Source organism: Hakea prostrata, chromosome 9 (genome assembly GCF_041222555.1).
Source record: "Hakea prostrata isolate BN-2017 chromosome 9, UWA_Hpros_2, whole genome shotgun sequence".
In the NCBI taxonomy this organism is placed as follows: domain Eukaryota; kingdom Viridiplantae; phylum Streptophyta; class Magnoliopsida; order Proteales; family Proteaceae; genus Hakea; species Hakea prostrata.
This window is the reverse complement of record NC_142608.1, coordinates 56,688,090-56,703,528: the sequence shown is the minus strand read 5'-3', so window position 1 is coordinate 56,703,528 and position 15,439 is coordinate 56,688,090. Positions and strand designations below refer to the sequence as shown.

The 15,439-nt window shown below is 36.9% G+C and overlaps 2 protein-coding genes across 3 annotated transcripts; one reads left to right on the top strand and one right to left on the bottom strand.

The window, feature by feature from the left end:
• The first annotated feature begins 1,933 nt into the window (after window positions 1-1,933).
• Window positions 1,934-5,537, top strand: LOC149005656 (subtilisin-like protease SBT5.3). The gene is made up of 11 exons (XM_089168441.1): window positions 1,934-2,017; window positions 2,154-2,263; window positions 2,349-2,446; window positions 2,546-2,710; window positions 3,035-3,143; window positions 3,209-3,740; window positions 3,850-3,947; window positions 4,074-4,319; window positions 4,447-4,561; window positions 4,707-4,920; window positions 5,002-5,537. The coding sequence occupies exons 1-11, from the start codon at window positions 1,934-1,936 to the stop codon at window positions 5,535-5,537; spliced, it is 2,307 nt and encodes a 768-aa protein (XP_089024567.1).
• Window positions 3,818-11,998, bottom strand: LOC149005655 (uncharacterized). 2 transcript variants are annotated; one of them, XM_089168429.1, is made up of 7 exons: window positions 11,684-11,998; window positions 9,866-10,018; window positions 7,899-7,992; window positions 7,457-7,539; window positions 7,118-7,271; window positions 6,365-6,596; window positions 3,818-6,202 (listed from the first exon to the last, which is right to left on the bottom strand). In XM_089168429.1, the coding sequence occupies exons 1-7, from the start codon at window positions 11,822-11,824 to the stop codon at window positions 6,199-6,201; spliced, it is 861 nt and encodes a 286-aa protein (XP_089024555.1). In that variant the 5' UTR covers window positions 11,825-11,998; the 3' UTR covers window positions 3,818-6,198. The 2 variants fall into 2 exon arrangements, with proteins under 2 accessions (XP_089024555.1, XP_089024557.1); XM_089168431.1 differs by lacking the exon at window positions 3,818-6,202 and having other exon boundaries at window positions 6,213-6,596.
• Between the last annotated feature and the right edge of the window lie 3,441 nt (window positions 11,999-15,439).

Genomic DNA, 15,439 nt, shown 5'->3' with positions numbered 1-15,439 from the left:
GCAGGGTTGAAATCAAGGTCAATTTGGGCCAAAGTCTCAACCTGCAACCAACCCTGCTTGACTCACTACCAAAAAAGGGTTTAAGGCTATGACTCATTCCTATGCATAAACTGATAAAAAAATTATTTTTACCTACAGTTTCATTTAAGTCGTAGGCATTAATCAATAAAATTACTACGTAGAAAAAAAATGAATTTTACCTGCGGTTATATTTAAGTCATAGGCATTAAATCGATAAAATTACCACAACTTTTTCATTTCCGTAGCAAAAATTGATTTTTGCTTGCGATTTCATTTAAGTCGTAGGCATAAATTAATAAAATTACTACGGTTTTTCATTCCCGTAGAAAAAAATGATTTTTACTAAAATAATTTTTACCTGCGGTTACATAAAGCCGTAGGCATAAATCGATAAAATTACTATGGTTTTCTTATTCATATAAGAAAAAAATGATTTTTTACCTACGATTACATTAAGCCGTAGGCATCAATCGATAACTTACATAGGAAAAATGATTTTTACCTGCAGTTGCATTTAAGCCGTAGCCATAAGTCGATAAAATTACTATGGCTTTCTTATTTCCATAACAAAAAATGATTTTTGCCTGCGGTTTCATTTGAGCCATAGGCATAAATCCATAAACTTACTACGACTTTCTCATTCCTACAGGAAAAAAATGATTTTTACCTACGGTTACATTAAGCCAAGGCATCAATCGAGTGGTTACATTTAAGCCGTAGGCATAAATCGATAAAATTTCTATGGCTTTCTCATTCCCGTAGGAAAAAATGAATTTTACCTTCGGTTACATTAAACCGTAGCCATCAATTGATAACTTACATAGAAAAAAATTTATTTTACCTGCGGTTACATTAAAGTTGTAGGCATAAATCAATAAAATTACTATGGCTTTCTCATTCCCGTAGAAAAAAATGATTTTTACCTACGGTTACATTAAGCCATAGGCATCAATAGAAAATTTACATAGAAAAAATGATTTTTACCTGCACATTTAAGCCATAGGCATAAATCGATAAAATTAGTACGGCTTTCTCATTTCCGTAGAAAAAAATGATTTTTACATGCAGTCATATCTATTTTAAGGAAAATGTTCGAAGATGTAACGCTCGGATCTGTGAGAACAAAGAAAACAGATCGTTAGGGGTTTTTTGGGTATATTGATCGTTTGAGAAGAAAAAAACGGAGAAACAACAAGTATTCATAAAAGGAATGTGTATTGACTAGTATACCCTTAATGTACACCTGGGATTTGAATTGACTACCGCATAAATGGATAGAATGAACTTTTGATCAAAATTCATAATAGACAAAAAATCCATTATGATTGTTGGAAGTTTTTCTATTCTTTTAAATAAAAATAAATTTTAAAATAGATGTCAAACATATAAAAAATAATAATAATAAGAAATTAAGAATGAGAATTAATGCCAAATAGACCGTTAGTTATTCTTTACAATTAATAGAGAAGTACGAAAGAGGAAAGTTTTCATTCACTACATGATCCTAGGGTTCATAAACCCCACCTCAATATACCCCCCTCGTAGATGGTAATTTATATGTTTTCCTTAGTATTAAAAGACTTGGCATTTGAGAATTCTTGACTGGCCATAATGCATTTCTATTTGTTGACTGGCCATAATGCATTTCTATATTTCACCATTATTTTTATTTTTAAATAAAAGCCAGTCTTTATTATAATTTAATTCAGTGTCAATATGTCTTGATGGTTAATGCCATTCAACATTCTCTACTAAAACTCCAGTTTTCATAAGATGTTTTATGCTTTTGAAATGTCAATGACGTTTGATCGTTACTCCTGATATTACTTTTTGATGAATTTCTTTGACTGTGATTAACAAGGGAAAGGGTGTCTCAGAGCAAGAGAAAGGTGGACAAGGGAAGTATAGAGACATGGTGATTTTGAAGCCTACATTTCTCTTGTTATCAACTCTATGCCTTTCTATGATGCAGAGAACCAGTTTAGCGTCTAAGAAGGTCAGTGTTAGATCTTTTCTCCCCTTACTTTCAAAATTTGAATAGTATAGTGGTGTTCATCTTTCTCGTTTCTATATGATTTTAGTGATATTTATAGAGGAGATACTATATTAATATTCCTTGTTTGATCTTACAGTCTTTTGTTGTATACCTTGGTGAGCATTCCCATGGTGCAGAACCATCTTCAGTTGATCTCAATAGAGTAACAGATTCTCATTATGACTTTCTTGGCTCATTCTTGGGAAGGTCAGAGTATTTGATGAAGCAAACTCTCTATCCTAGGCTGTGTTCTTATTTCTGATGTTCTCATTTTGAGTTTGCCATTTTATAGTAAAGAAAAGGCGATGGATGCAATATTTTACTCCTACAAATGGAATATAAATGGGTTTGCTGCACACCTTGAAGATGAAGAAGCAAAGAAGATATCAAGTGGGAAAATATTGTTTTTCATCTCAGCAGTTACTCTGATTCCTCTATTTTTGTCATATTGATCTCTGTTTCACATCTTGAAATTTTCTTTCTACTTAGAGCACCCAGATGTCATCTCTGTTTTTCTGGACAAGGGAAAGAAACTGCACACGACTCGTTCATGGGGTTTTCTAGGATTGGAGAGGACTGACAGAATTCCTTCAAAATCTATATGGAGAAAGGCAAAATTTGGTGAAGATATAATAATTGGAAACATCGACACCGGTTATTCTCTCCCTCAGTTTTTTCTTGCTTGATTTAGCTCATCAAATAATGACTTCCAACCATCTCTCTGGTGAAATGTGAAATCCAAACAGAGAAAATGCTTAGTTAGACGAGCTTTGACATTTTATTTCATGTGTTAACTGAATCTAGTGGCATTTTTTTGATAATTTTAGTTTTAAAGCACTCTCTGTATTGAAATTTGATTGGTGAGATAGTTGCCAAGTCTGCTCATGACTGGCTAGCTTCACTAACAATGGTGATATACAGTCATAGCTTGGTTTTCTTTTGTTGATTGTTTTATTCTTTTGGTGGTTTTGGTGGTAGGAGTATGGCCTGAATCAGATAGCTTTAGTGATGAAGGAATGGGACCTGTTCCATCAAGATGGAGAGGATTTTGTCAAAACAACACCAAAATTGGAGTTAGATGCAACAGGTCTTTTCCACTTTCTGTATGCACTACTCTCTGATCATGAGTTTATACATCAAACTGGTTCACAGGAAGTTGATTGGAGCACGGTACTTCAGTAAAGGTTACAAGGTTCCATTCGACGATCAATTCTCAACTGCACGCGATTATATTGGCCATGGAACACATACTTTATCAACAGCTGGGGGTCGCTTTGTTGCCGGAGCAAATATGTTGGGATTTGGAAATGGAACAGCAAAAGGAGGGTCACCAGATGCTCGGGTTGCAGCTTACAAAGTCTGCTGGCAACAGAAAAACAGTAGAAGTGTGGAGTGTCCTGATGCCAACATAATATCTGCTTTTGATGCTGCAATACATGATGGTGTCAATGTGTTATCTGTTTCTTTAGGCAATGATCTGAATGATTATTTATCAGATAGTATAGCAATCGGATCATTTCATGCTGTTAAGAATGGCATTGTTATTGTTTGCTCTGCGGGCAATGGAGGGCCTGTGTTAGGTTCTGTTGACAATGTGGCACCATGGATCTTTACTGCTGGGGCGAGCACCATTGATCGTGAGTTCTTGACATATGTGCAACTTGGCAATAAGATTCACATCAAGGTTCATTTTCTCTAGAAATTCCAATATTAAATGTATGAAATCTTCAGGAGAATCCTCATGGTTATTATTATTGTACACTCATTTTGATTTTTCTTCTTCCCTCTACTAGGGGCAGAGCATCTCACAAGAAACCTTGCCAGTGAAGAAGTTATATCCACTAGTTCTCTCAGTGGATGCTAAAGCTAGATATGCATCAAACTATTCAGCGTAAGAGCTAAACCTGTTTCATCTTATATGCAGATCAACTTGAAAAAAATCCATGTTTGAATAAGATTACATTCTTCAATCTGAATGAGTTGCACTGACAAATATACTTTCTGGAAAAACATGCAGAAGGCTCTGCCACATTGGATCCTTGGATCCTAAGAAGGTGAAAAGAAAGATTGTAGTGTGTCTCTGGAGTTCCAATCGAAGAATTGAGAAGGGAAAGGTAGTGCAAGATGCAGGGGGAGTTGGGATGATTCTAGTCAATGATATTTCTGCTGGTTATGAGATTATTCCTGAATTACATGTTCTCCCTACGTCTCATATTTCTGCAGCTGATGGTCTCATTCTGTCATCCTACATCAATTCTACCAAGTAAGACTTCTATTGCACTGCCATTATCTCTTATTTGATTTAATTTAAAATGTCAATTATTGTGAGTAATTTGGGAAAGTTTTCTGAGGTTTGTCAATTTGCAAATTGTTGATGTCTTAAAATGTAGGAACCCCAAGGCTTATATCTCACCAGCAATGACAAAGCTAGATGCCAAACCAGCACCATCAATTGCCTCTTTCTCATCTAGAGGTCCCAATAGCATTACACCTGAGATTCTAAAGGTTGATCTTGAATTTCTTTTCATGAAAGAAGGGGTAGATCCCCATCCATTTCTGATTTTGATTTTCTTTTCATCTCAAAAGAAACAAGGGGTGGGGAAAGACCATTTATTTCTAATTTGGTACTAAACCAGTGTTTATCTTCAAGCCTGATATTGTTGCACCAGGTGTGAGCATCATAGCTGCTTTTCCACCAGCATCCAGTCCTACAAGCCTTGCTTTTGATTCACGTCGAGTTCTGTTCAACTTGTTGTCTGGCACATCTCAGTCATGCCCAATTATTTCTGGCATTGTTGGCCTTCTTAAGGCAATACATCCTGACTGGAGTCCTGCAGCAATTAAATCAGCACTGATGACTACTGGTGTGGTGTTTCTCAACTTCATTTTCATATCCTTCCTTCAATTCCTCTCTATTAATTCTTCTACTTCTGTTTCCTTTTCAGCTAGAACTCGAGACAATATGAAAGAACCTCTACTTGACTCCTCACACACCAAAGCAAACCCATTCAGTTATGGTGCAGGCCATGTGAGACCAAACAGAGCAATGGACCCTGGCTTAGTCTATGACTTGTCCATCCAAGATTACTTGAACTTCCTGTGTGCAGTCGGCTACAACGAGAATCAGATAGCCAAATTTGCCAAAGAATCATATAAATGTCTTGCGTATCATCGGCTGATAGACTTTAATTATCCTTCAATCACAGTTCCTAGTCTGTATGACTCGGTCACTATAATCCGAACTGTCAAGAATGTTGGGTCTCAGAGCACATACAATGTTCGCATCAAGGAGCCTGTAGGAATTTCAATACTAGTAGAACCAAGAACCTTGCATTTCAACAGCACAGGTGAAGAAAGGACATTTAATGTGACATTGAAGTTGAAGGAAGGGATCTCAAATGATGATTATGTTTTCGGAGGACTAGTATGGCATGATGGGGTGCACAAAGTAAGAAGCCCTATAGTTGTTGGACTGGGCTAGATGGGAATGTTGATACTGGCACCATTTAAGATTACCGGAGACAGGTTCATCTGTCTATATTTTCATTAGAGATTCCAAAAGCTACAGAGTAAATAGGAGGATCAATATCTAAAAATCATCACTTAATGCTGAGTTCTGGCGTAGAAAATGCTTGAGATTGAGTCCTTCCAGCTAGAGTTTCTGATCCTTTGAATATGAACAATGACAAATAGCACTCTCATTGGAAAATCTGAAAGTAATGAAGAGACTCATATAATTTATCTACTTTCTGTCAATTCATGTATACAACCCAGATAGATGTCATTAGATTTGGAGCAGAAGGATTGGTTACAATGTGATCCAATATATCCTAATGAGCATCCATTGATGTAGGGCTGAGGTGGAATACTCTCATGATTTTAAGAATGGCCATTTTTACCCTCCTTATGCTTGTGTAGGTATTGTGAATATGTTAGAGCATCAGAGGAGCCATGATGTGAAAGTTTTGAAAGAAGCAAGCCTAGGAATGGAGATCTATTTGTTTACCTCTCTGAGGTGGCAATGGCCTTGTTGCTACAATGAAAGAATGCCTTCCTCTTCAATGAGAATTTGACTTCAACTAGCACGTACTTTCAACCTTCGGAGTTCCTCCCTTACTTTATTAGCCTTTTAAATCAATTATTTACCTAAGAAGTTTAAGACTCAGTCAGTTGATATTACAAGCTTTTGTACAAAGGTAGATAAAATTGACAAATACAGCTCTCATACACAGGTGTGAACCCATGAAGATTTTAAATTTCCCTGAGATGTTAGCCCCAACAGAAAAAAATTAGAAAAAACATAATTACCAAGGAATCTCCTGGCCATCCCAAGCAAAGAACTTTCCATTGTCATTTCTCTTCACACCATCAATGATGCTTAAAAGTTTCTGCACTGAAAACTCCTTGGTGAAAAGCTTGTTTTCTGGAACATTTCTCTGAAATGGCCTTGAGAGATCAGTATCTACTGTTCCTGGGTGCAATAAAATACAAATGACTGGATCCTTCCTCCGTGCAAATTCCACTGCCATTGTTTTTGTCACTGATAGATGAAACCACCATTAAAAACTTCTAAGTCAAACAAAAGTATGAAAGTACAAGACATTCTTTTGCCGATACATCCTGTATTCATGCTAATATTTTGTGTTTTGAGGGTTTCCGAAGTCCCAAATTGTTTGTCCATCATAAACATCATGAAATTTGGCATGTGGCAATCCAAATTTCCAATTGGTAAAAGGGTGCTGAAAATTACCACCAAGAGGGTGCACAAACATTCAAAGCAAATGCATATATGTGAGAGTATAGATAAAACTTCATTCTGAAATTAGATGTGGCTAATCCATGTAATGGTCAAAATTGCCGCATAATTCTTCCAAACAGCAAGTTTCAGATGGTATGCTGATAAGAAAATTTGGTACAGGAGGCTTGAAGTCCTCAACATTGCAGCATGAATTGATATTGTACGAATAATGTGCATAGGCCATGATTATTCCACTTCCTTATAGGACAAATAAGAAAATTTAAAAATGGGCATGCATGATAGTTCAAACTTAAAGACTTTACACTGATTAAGTGCCGCCTTTGATGATCGATACGAATGCCAACCTCCCAAACGATTGTCTCCAATGGACCCTACTCTTGCACTTAAGTTTGCCACTACTGCAACATCCCTTTCGGTCCCAGAGCCTCCTCCTACTTTCAGAAGAGGCCACATATGCTAATCAAGATTTGAAAGTACAAATTAGCTTTCTTCAACAATGAATATGTGATGAAAAGAATAGAAGTGATTCAAACAGAAGTTCAAAGGGAGGTTTTTTAACAATCATTGTGCTTCTTTCATCTAATGATATAATAACTGTACAAGACAACAAACAAAATATATAAGAAAGCACTCTTCCTTACCTTGGTCACTAAAACAGGGCCCACTGCATTAACTTCATATGCGAAGAGCAGAGATGACTTTTGCACCTTACTCAATGTTGTTTCTGTGTGGAGATGCAGGGATGTAAGCTTCTACATAGAGTAGGAGAGGAAAAAACAGAAGTAGACTAATTATCAAAGAATTAGTTTAGGATTATTTGACTCCATTGCTTAAGAGGGAAGGACTGGGTGCAAATTTAAGTCTGCTCCATTGTAACTGGTCACAGGTTTGAGTCTGGAGGAGTCCAGAAACAGTCTCCCAGCAAAGGCAAGGGTAAGGACACATGAATTATGACCCTCCCCAGACTCTGCAGTGACAGAAGCCTCATGCAATGGGTATGCCCTAACTCCATTACTACTAGGTTGAGGCATTATCTTTTTTAAACTTTAAATAAGGTCAATATGCACGTTCCAAAACCCACACCTGGTTGCAATACATCAGGTATTGAAAGAACGCCAGTTGCATTAATTAGAAGGTTCAAGGACCCATATCTTTCTCTTATGGAATTCGCAGACACCTGAAATGTGATTATTGTATAGGTGACACAATTCTGACCGTGGAAAGCACTTCAAGAACAAAATATAACAAACAAGAAGGACCCAGTAGCCATGAATTTTGGGGGTGGGGAGCACATTTTAAGTTTGGCAGAGAAACCTATGAATTTTGGAAACACCAAAGCCACAATGTGTTAGCTTGACAATTTGAAATAACATAATATATCCAAAGATGAAACACAAAACATTCAAACCTGAGAAAACTTATAAAAAGATATGAAGCAAGCTCTGAAAGAAGTAGAATATAATCAATACCATTGTTTTAGAACTTGATGGAAGCTTTAAAAATTACTGAAAATATGACCTGGACAGGTTGTGGGACCATGAAACTCAGTAACCATTGAATGTGAAACAACCTGGCTTGGGAAAGCAACACTGTTGAGTTTCATATCAATTAGCTGGGTTCAGTTACAGCATATACAACAACCTCTTAAAGCCAGCAATTAGCACAAAACTGCAGAAACTGGATGGGAATTTATGCTCCCCTAATTACTACACAAGAAATTTATTTCAATAACATTCAACGGAAATATGTCTACAACAGCGGAACTTAATACTTAGCATCTCTTAAGAGAATATATAGTGCAGTCTGGAAATGATCAGGACACTTTTGAGTTTTGACAAACAAAAAATACAAATCTGTGATGCCACACTTATTTAATGTATGGACTTTAATTTATCAAATTCATGATTGTGAAGCAACAACACCAAAGAGCTGCATATTTGAAACCATTAGAAAGGTAACTTCTAAGCCTGTTAGTTTTTGTCTGCCATAAGCTTGAATTGTAGAGTTCATCACATATATCCGTTCCGTAAACTGACCAACCAAAAAGGTGGATACTATAGCCACAACAAAATGAATGATGACAGCTGGAGGGAGACTAGGCTTGAAATCATTACTGGCAATTAACATTTCAAATTATAAACAGATAAAGTATTTTTGGAGAAGTTCTAACCATGGCATGAGATCTCGGATATCTCTATTTTTTAAGAAGATGAGACAAGATCAATGCAAGATTCCCACAACTCACTCGAGATCTTGCCATACCTCACTGACACTCTCAATTTTCACCCCATTTTTGCGCATTTCAGCTGGATTTTCACTTACAATTACTCTTAGCACATCTATAACACCGAAGGAAAACCAATCATTCTATGCTTGTCTTATGAACTTATGAGTTAAGACTTAAATAGAACTTCTAATGGTTGCATAATTTTATTATTCTATTCTCGAGAGTCAAAATTGTGATACTCATACGGATGGAATTTTGATGACATTTAAGTTATTTGATGTTTTTTATACACTTCATTTCATTTATATGCCTTAAAGGTTCTATATTACATGTTGTATAACCTTGTATTCCCCAATCCTACAGTTTCGATTTCACACTTAGGGTAGGCTTAGAACTCATACTTAAGATTGTATTCTCACAAATCTAAGGCCACTAATGTGTTTAGAAGGCTTAAATTGGACTAACTACCAAGTTTGAGCCCAACCTGGACCCTAAAACCCACCAAGATGAGCCATCGAATTGGCCCCAAAAAAAGACCATATCTCGACTGAGACCTTGCCAACTCGGTCGAGATCTTGATTTTTTGAAGGGCCGAGATCTCATTCTTGAACCATGGTTCCAACAGGTTGTTGTGTCTCATACTCTCAGAATTTAATGTTGATCTAGCAATTCACACTGTGTAGGTTTGGAGAGATTTATTTCTCCCAGAAAACTATTAAAAAGAAAGAAGCGATTACAAAATATAGATATTAACAGTTCCAGTGTGATCTTTATTTAGGTGAAACATCTAAGGGGTGAGAGCTTAAGATACCAATGAAGTTACCTGTATGGTATTCTCATCTGTCACATCCAACTGTAGTATGCTAAGGCGTTCATCAAACTTCCTTTTCAAAGCAAGAAGGGATGTTGCTCCACTGGGATTCCGACATGTTGCAATGACATGCCCTTTGTCTTTTTTCTCCAGCAGCTGTGTAACCTGTAGACCAACAGACAAATTACATAAGTAGTAAGAGTAGTATCAAAAGAACAAAACATTATCAAATATCAACTACAACCTTCCCCTGCATGTTTTGATGCTAATGACACCACCTTTTTTTGTATCAAGGATCCTAATGACACCTTATGGTCAGATGGAAAGCATTTTCTTTCTTTGACTGTTCCTTGAATGGAAACAAACTAGGGTTCCCCTTCACTTCCACTGTTTTGGTTTCCAAAGGTACCCCTAGAATGGAGATAGTGTTATCATGTCCCAACCCAATCAGGTCAACATTTGGTATTATAAACATTGTTGTAAAAAAATCGCTAAGTCTGTGCTAGTGTTTTAATGCTGCCATCTGCAATCCTGTGAGTGAGGTAATCAGCCGGAATTGTAACCATAATAGTCAAGTCATCGCCTACTCATCAAGACACCTTGGTCTACTTGTAGATGTTGCTGTGCATCTAGGGTCCCGACATTCCTTTGGGTCACCTAGATGATGCAACAACTATGATTGTAAAAAGTTCAGTACCAAATCTTTCAGCAAAGAATAGAACTGACAAATCAAGAGAATACTGAAAGTCTGAAACTTCATCATGGACCATGTAAAATCAAATCAAAACCTGTGACTTGTTCCTGATTCAACAGTATAGTATGGCTGGTACGTAGTTGAATTGGTACAAGACCATGGTCGTTAAACATACTGTATAGAAATGACTTCACAATGACTCTCAGTTTCAGTGTGCATTTATATTTGAAATGACTTAGCAATGGTTCTCAATTTCTATGTGCATTTATTGTCATACTTAGTAAGAGCTACTGACCAAGGGCAGCAACGATGTCAAAACTATGAAAGTCTATCACGCAGCTGTGCATGAACACTAACTATGACCATGCATGTTCACAAAAATCTAACTGGTTTCTGTTTAATCTTGTCTGGGGAACCTATACTACTGTGTAACTCTCATTTCTTCATCAAAGCATCAGAGTAGAAAATCCAAAATTCTATATAAACCCCAGCAATATCTTCCCTGTTTTATTTGAGGTCGGTTGTTTTTTGCTAGGCACAATCAAACCATAGAGAAAAGTATTCATTTGCACCCGAATTTGTGTTGAAGCAGAATATAACGAAAGCAATGATACAATTGAAAGCCTACTGTATATAAATAATAGAAAAGTGAAACATAGCTTTTGATGGTGTAGAGAAGAAAGAAAATTTCAAGTAATAAAATCTGGAGATAAGAAGTTTAATCAATCATACTTAAAAAAAAGGGGATGCGCCATATGCAGTAAATTTGACGTAAAGAAAGGAATCCATGAAAGAGATATTAGCAAAAAAAGGGGGGAAAAAGGGACGAATTTATATTCCTTTGAAGTAAGGAGCTCCAAAACAATGGGGTTTGAATCAGAGATTTAAACATGAAAGCAAGAGTAACCATTAATGGGTCGTCAGAGAAGCCATCAGAAATGACTAAATTAACACAAAACAGAGTCTGAGGTTCCGAAAAACACAAGATTGGCTAAGATAACCCAAAAAAAGAGATCTCACCCGGAATCACATACCCATCCAGTAAAAGATCACAAATTCAACTCAAGTGAATCACAGAACTGAAAACCAATAAAACATGAAATTATTCTACAGGTGCTCTCAATGAAACTGCTTACGAATTCAAGCCCAATTCCTCTTGAAGCACCTTGCACCAATGAAACGCCACCTTCCCATTTCAAAGCAGAACTGCAGAAAGAAGCCCTGCGGAATGATCTGAGAGTTGTGGCTATGAAAGTTCGCGGCATAAGGATCTTCATTCTTTACCAAATACCAACCACTCAAAATGGAAGAAAAGTCTCTTAAAAAATAGGGATATCAAATATCAGGTCACCTCGTGAAAATGCAGAAACTTTTCTGTGATACAATTAAAACTGCAACTTCCCAAACTTGCCCGTGAGCGTAATCAATGAACCAGTGTTCCGTTCCATCATTCTATCTGCACTTTCTGAAATTCTACAACATGTCTAACTTTGAAACAATTTCAGCATCCTTATTCTTAACTGGGCTTCAGCTAGATCAGTGCCTAATTAATTTGGGCTTGAATTAGACTAGGGCCCAGCGAAAAGTCTACTACAAGGCCCACCCCACCTAAAATGGACGGCCCAAGGCCCGTGAGTCGTCAACTCAGTTTTCTTTGAAGGGCAAGAAAAGAAGTTGGAAGAAGTTAAAGCTGTACGCCTATTTATTTATTTATTTATTTTCAACAGGCATATGAGAATGAAATTGATTTCAAAAGAGCCTTAAAAAGTAATATGATATGTTGGAAATGGGGTGCAAGTCTGGCCCTAATGGCTTGAACCCACTTTGAACCTGAATAAGTCCAGAATTAAGGACCGTTTAGGGTGCTTGGCCAAGTTTGGCCGAGCCTACCTTATCTTTTTTACCAAAAGTAGACTCTTGTTTTCAGTTCTTTTGATTAGGTGAAATTTGATACTAAAAAGCAAGTTTTAAAGTATCGATATCGAGTATTATATCGGTCAAGTGATTTTAGTATTATATCGGTCGGTCAAGGATTATGAAGAACCCACCGAATAGAACAATCAGCAAATAAGAGAAAAGAAGAACATAATAATAACAACTAAGAGAAAAGAAAGACATAATAATTTATGGACAAGAGAGAAAACTCCACTATAAATAAAGAAATATTCAAGAGAGAAGATATTTGGGATGATTAAAGAAAACGGAAGAGGCATTCTTTTATAATCTCTTCCTCTCCACATATTCCCACATCGACTGATGTGGGAATAATATTACAACAGAGTATTATATCACTCTAGCTAATATATTTTAATATAATTCAATGGAGAAACATATCGAAATGTATCATATCGTATTGGTTAGTATTGTATGATATCATGAGATACTTTAAACCTTGCCAAAAAAAAAAACCCTCAACTATATTCAAAAAGTACAATTTTGTTTCAATTATTTTGGTAACAAAATAGTAAAGGTGATTCTAGCATGATGGTGAGAGCCTCTTATATAGGAATAGCAAAATCAATGGGTTGATAACGACAAATAAAAAAAAAATGTTTGACTTACAAGAAATATTTAAAAAAAAAAAAAATCCCCTCTATAGTGCATTCATCATGTGATATGATACGGTTAAGGTTGAGAGCTTAATATGTGAAAGATGCGATGTCCAATGAAATCAAGTGAGAGATTTAACAAAAACAACTCTTCATGCATGTCGTTTCAGCCATAGCTATTTAATTTTGCGAATAATCCGAGAATTATTCTTTGAATCTAAATAATTTGTATTATTCTCTTGAAATTACATTTTTTCATTTGATTCAATAAAATTTTTGACTTTTACCCAGATAATCAAAATTCAGAAATATATGCGAATAATTTGGCCAGATTAATAGTAACACAAGAAAAGAGAAAAACCATCAATTGTTCCCAGCAAAAACGTCAAGGTTAATCTTTTTTCTTCTTCTTTATTCTATAAATTCAAAACCATAGTTTATCTAATAATTAACCCCTCTAAATTTTTTATTCGATTTTCTTTTAGCAAACGAATAATTATCGAATCTAATCCGAATTATAATTTGCCCACTCTCATGACCCATCTTTTGACCGAACCGATAAATTAACCCATCGAATTATTCCGAATCCGAGATAATACAATTTCCACGGGTGTTTCAACGAACCTGATATACTTCATGTTATTTCTCACAAACTGGTACTGTTTTGGAATTAGAAAATCCAACAGGAAACACTTCATCAAACCTTTTTCCTGCAGCCAGAGTCATTATCCTACTCACCAAGAACTTTATGTCTTCTGTTAAATTTGAAATGGGTCCTCTTAGATCAGTCATCATCACCTACGGATATAAAAGCATTTACCTAATACAGTTTGCCACTTCTGTTTAAGGTTGGGACATAAACCATCTATGTGTCTTTATTATAAATTAGAAATTGTTAAGAATAATGGATGCACAACTACGAACAAAGAAGAACACAAGCAAATCACACAAAGGGAATTAAACGTAGTTCGACAAAATCCTACCTACGTCCACCAGAGAGAAAAAGAATTTCACTATTTTTAGGAAACCACACACCACTTTCACACCTACACAATGCTACTTTTTACTTGCCCCCAATCCTTATCCTCAAGATGAGTTTCCCAATTCCCTACAGGATACAGGTATTGATTCTCCAATCTCTTACAGAGATTAATTCATATAAATTATTCCACAGAGACTATTTATAGGAAAACCTAAAATCTTAATCTCAATGTAATTACAATTTTACTCCAGTATTAGTAATTGACCCAAATGCTGTTTTAATTACAAATACAACTGTTGCGTCTAGAACTTCTTCGAGAGCCGGATATTGAGATGACCACCTTAAGAGCTCTCCAACCAAGTTGGAATAACTGAGATGCCTACACACACAAAGAAAGCAAGAACGGTCCAGCCTAGTTTTGGCCGGGGAACCGCCTCCGACGCTCAAATCAGCCTAAGTAACAATAATGGTTCTTGAGAGAGTTCTCAAGAACGTAATGAGTAAGTACTCAGATGAAAGTTCTCGTTACCTTTCTCCATGTTGGAGGTAGGTTTATATAGAAGTTACCTGGAGGCGGCGATTCCTTAGATTCCGGATCGATAGTTGAGGAGTGAGTGGAGTAGTGGAATAACGGCTCCTTCTTTGTCGCACCTGATAACGCCGTTATGCTGACTCACCTCCCCAATTCACGGAATAGATATGCTGAGTGTTTATCGTAACTAACTCTTCTTGACTTAGTCAAGAGAGTCTTCTGAGAAATGCTAGAGTTGGATATTTTTCCCAAGTGTGGCACTTCTCCGACGAATAAATGAACCTGCCCAAGAGGGAGGTGTCTCTCTCAAATGAGGCCCTCGGGACCTTCTTTAGGGATGAGGTGAGCCATCCCACATGGGAGGTGTCTCTCCCGAATGAGGCCCTCGGGACCTTCTTCAAGGAAGAAATCAGATAACCAAGAGAGGTGTATTTGTCCCGAGTGAGGCACTCGGGACCCTTCATGAGGGAAGAGATGCATCAACCCGAGGGAGGTGCATCTCTCCCGAGGGGGGTGCATCTCTCCCGAGGGGGGTGCCTCTCTCCCGAGGGGGGTGCATCTCTCCCGAGGGGGGGTGTCTCTCTCCCGAGGGGGGAGAATCGGGACCATATTTCCCCACAACAGAGCCCCCCATTCCGTGCGATTGACTTCTCGAACGTATGGAATGTTACTCCCAGGCTTCTTAGAAAATTTTCTTTCTTCTTGGAGAAACTTTAAGATGTCGTCTTGAATGAGAGCCATTATTTCTCCAAGGCCTTCGTAATTCCCAACCGTCGTATTAATTCATACTTATTGCTGCTTCTGATATGCGAATGGTCGTGTTATCTCG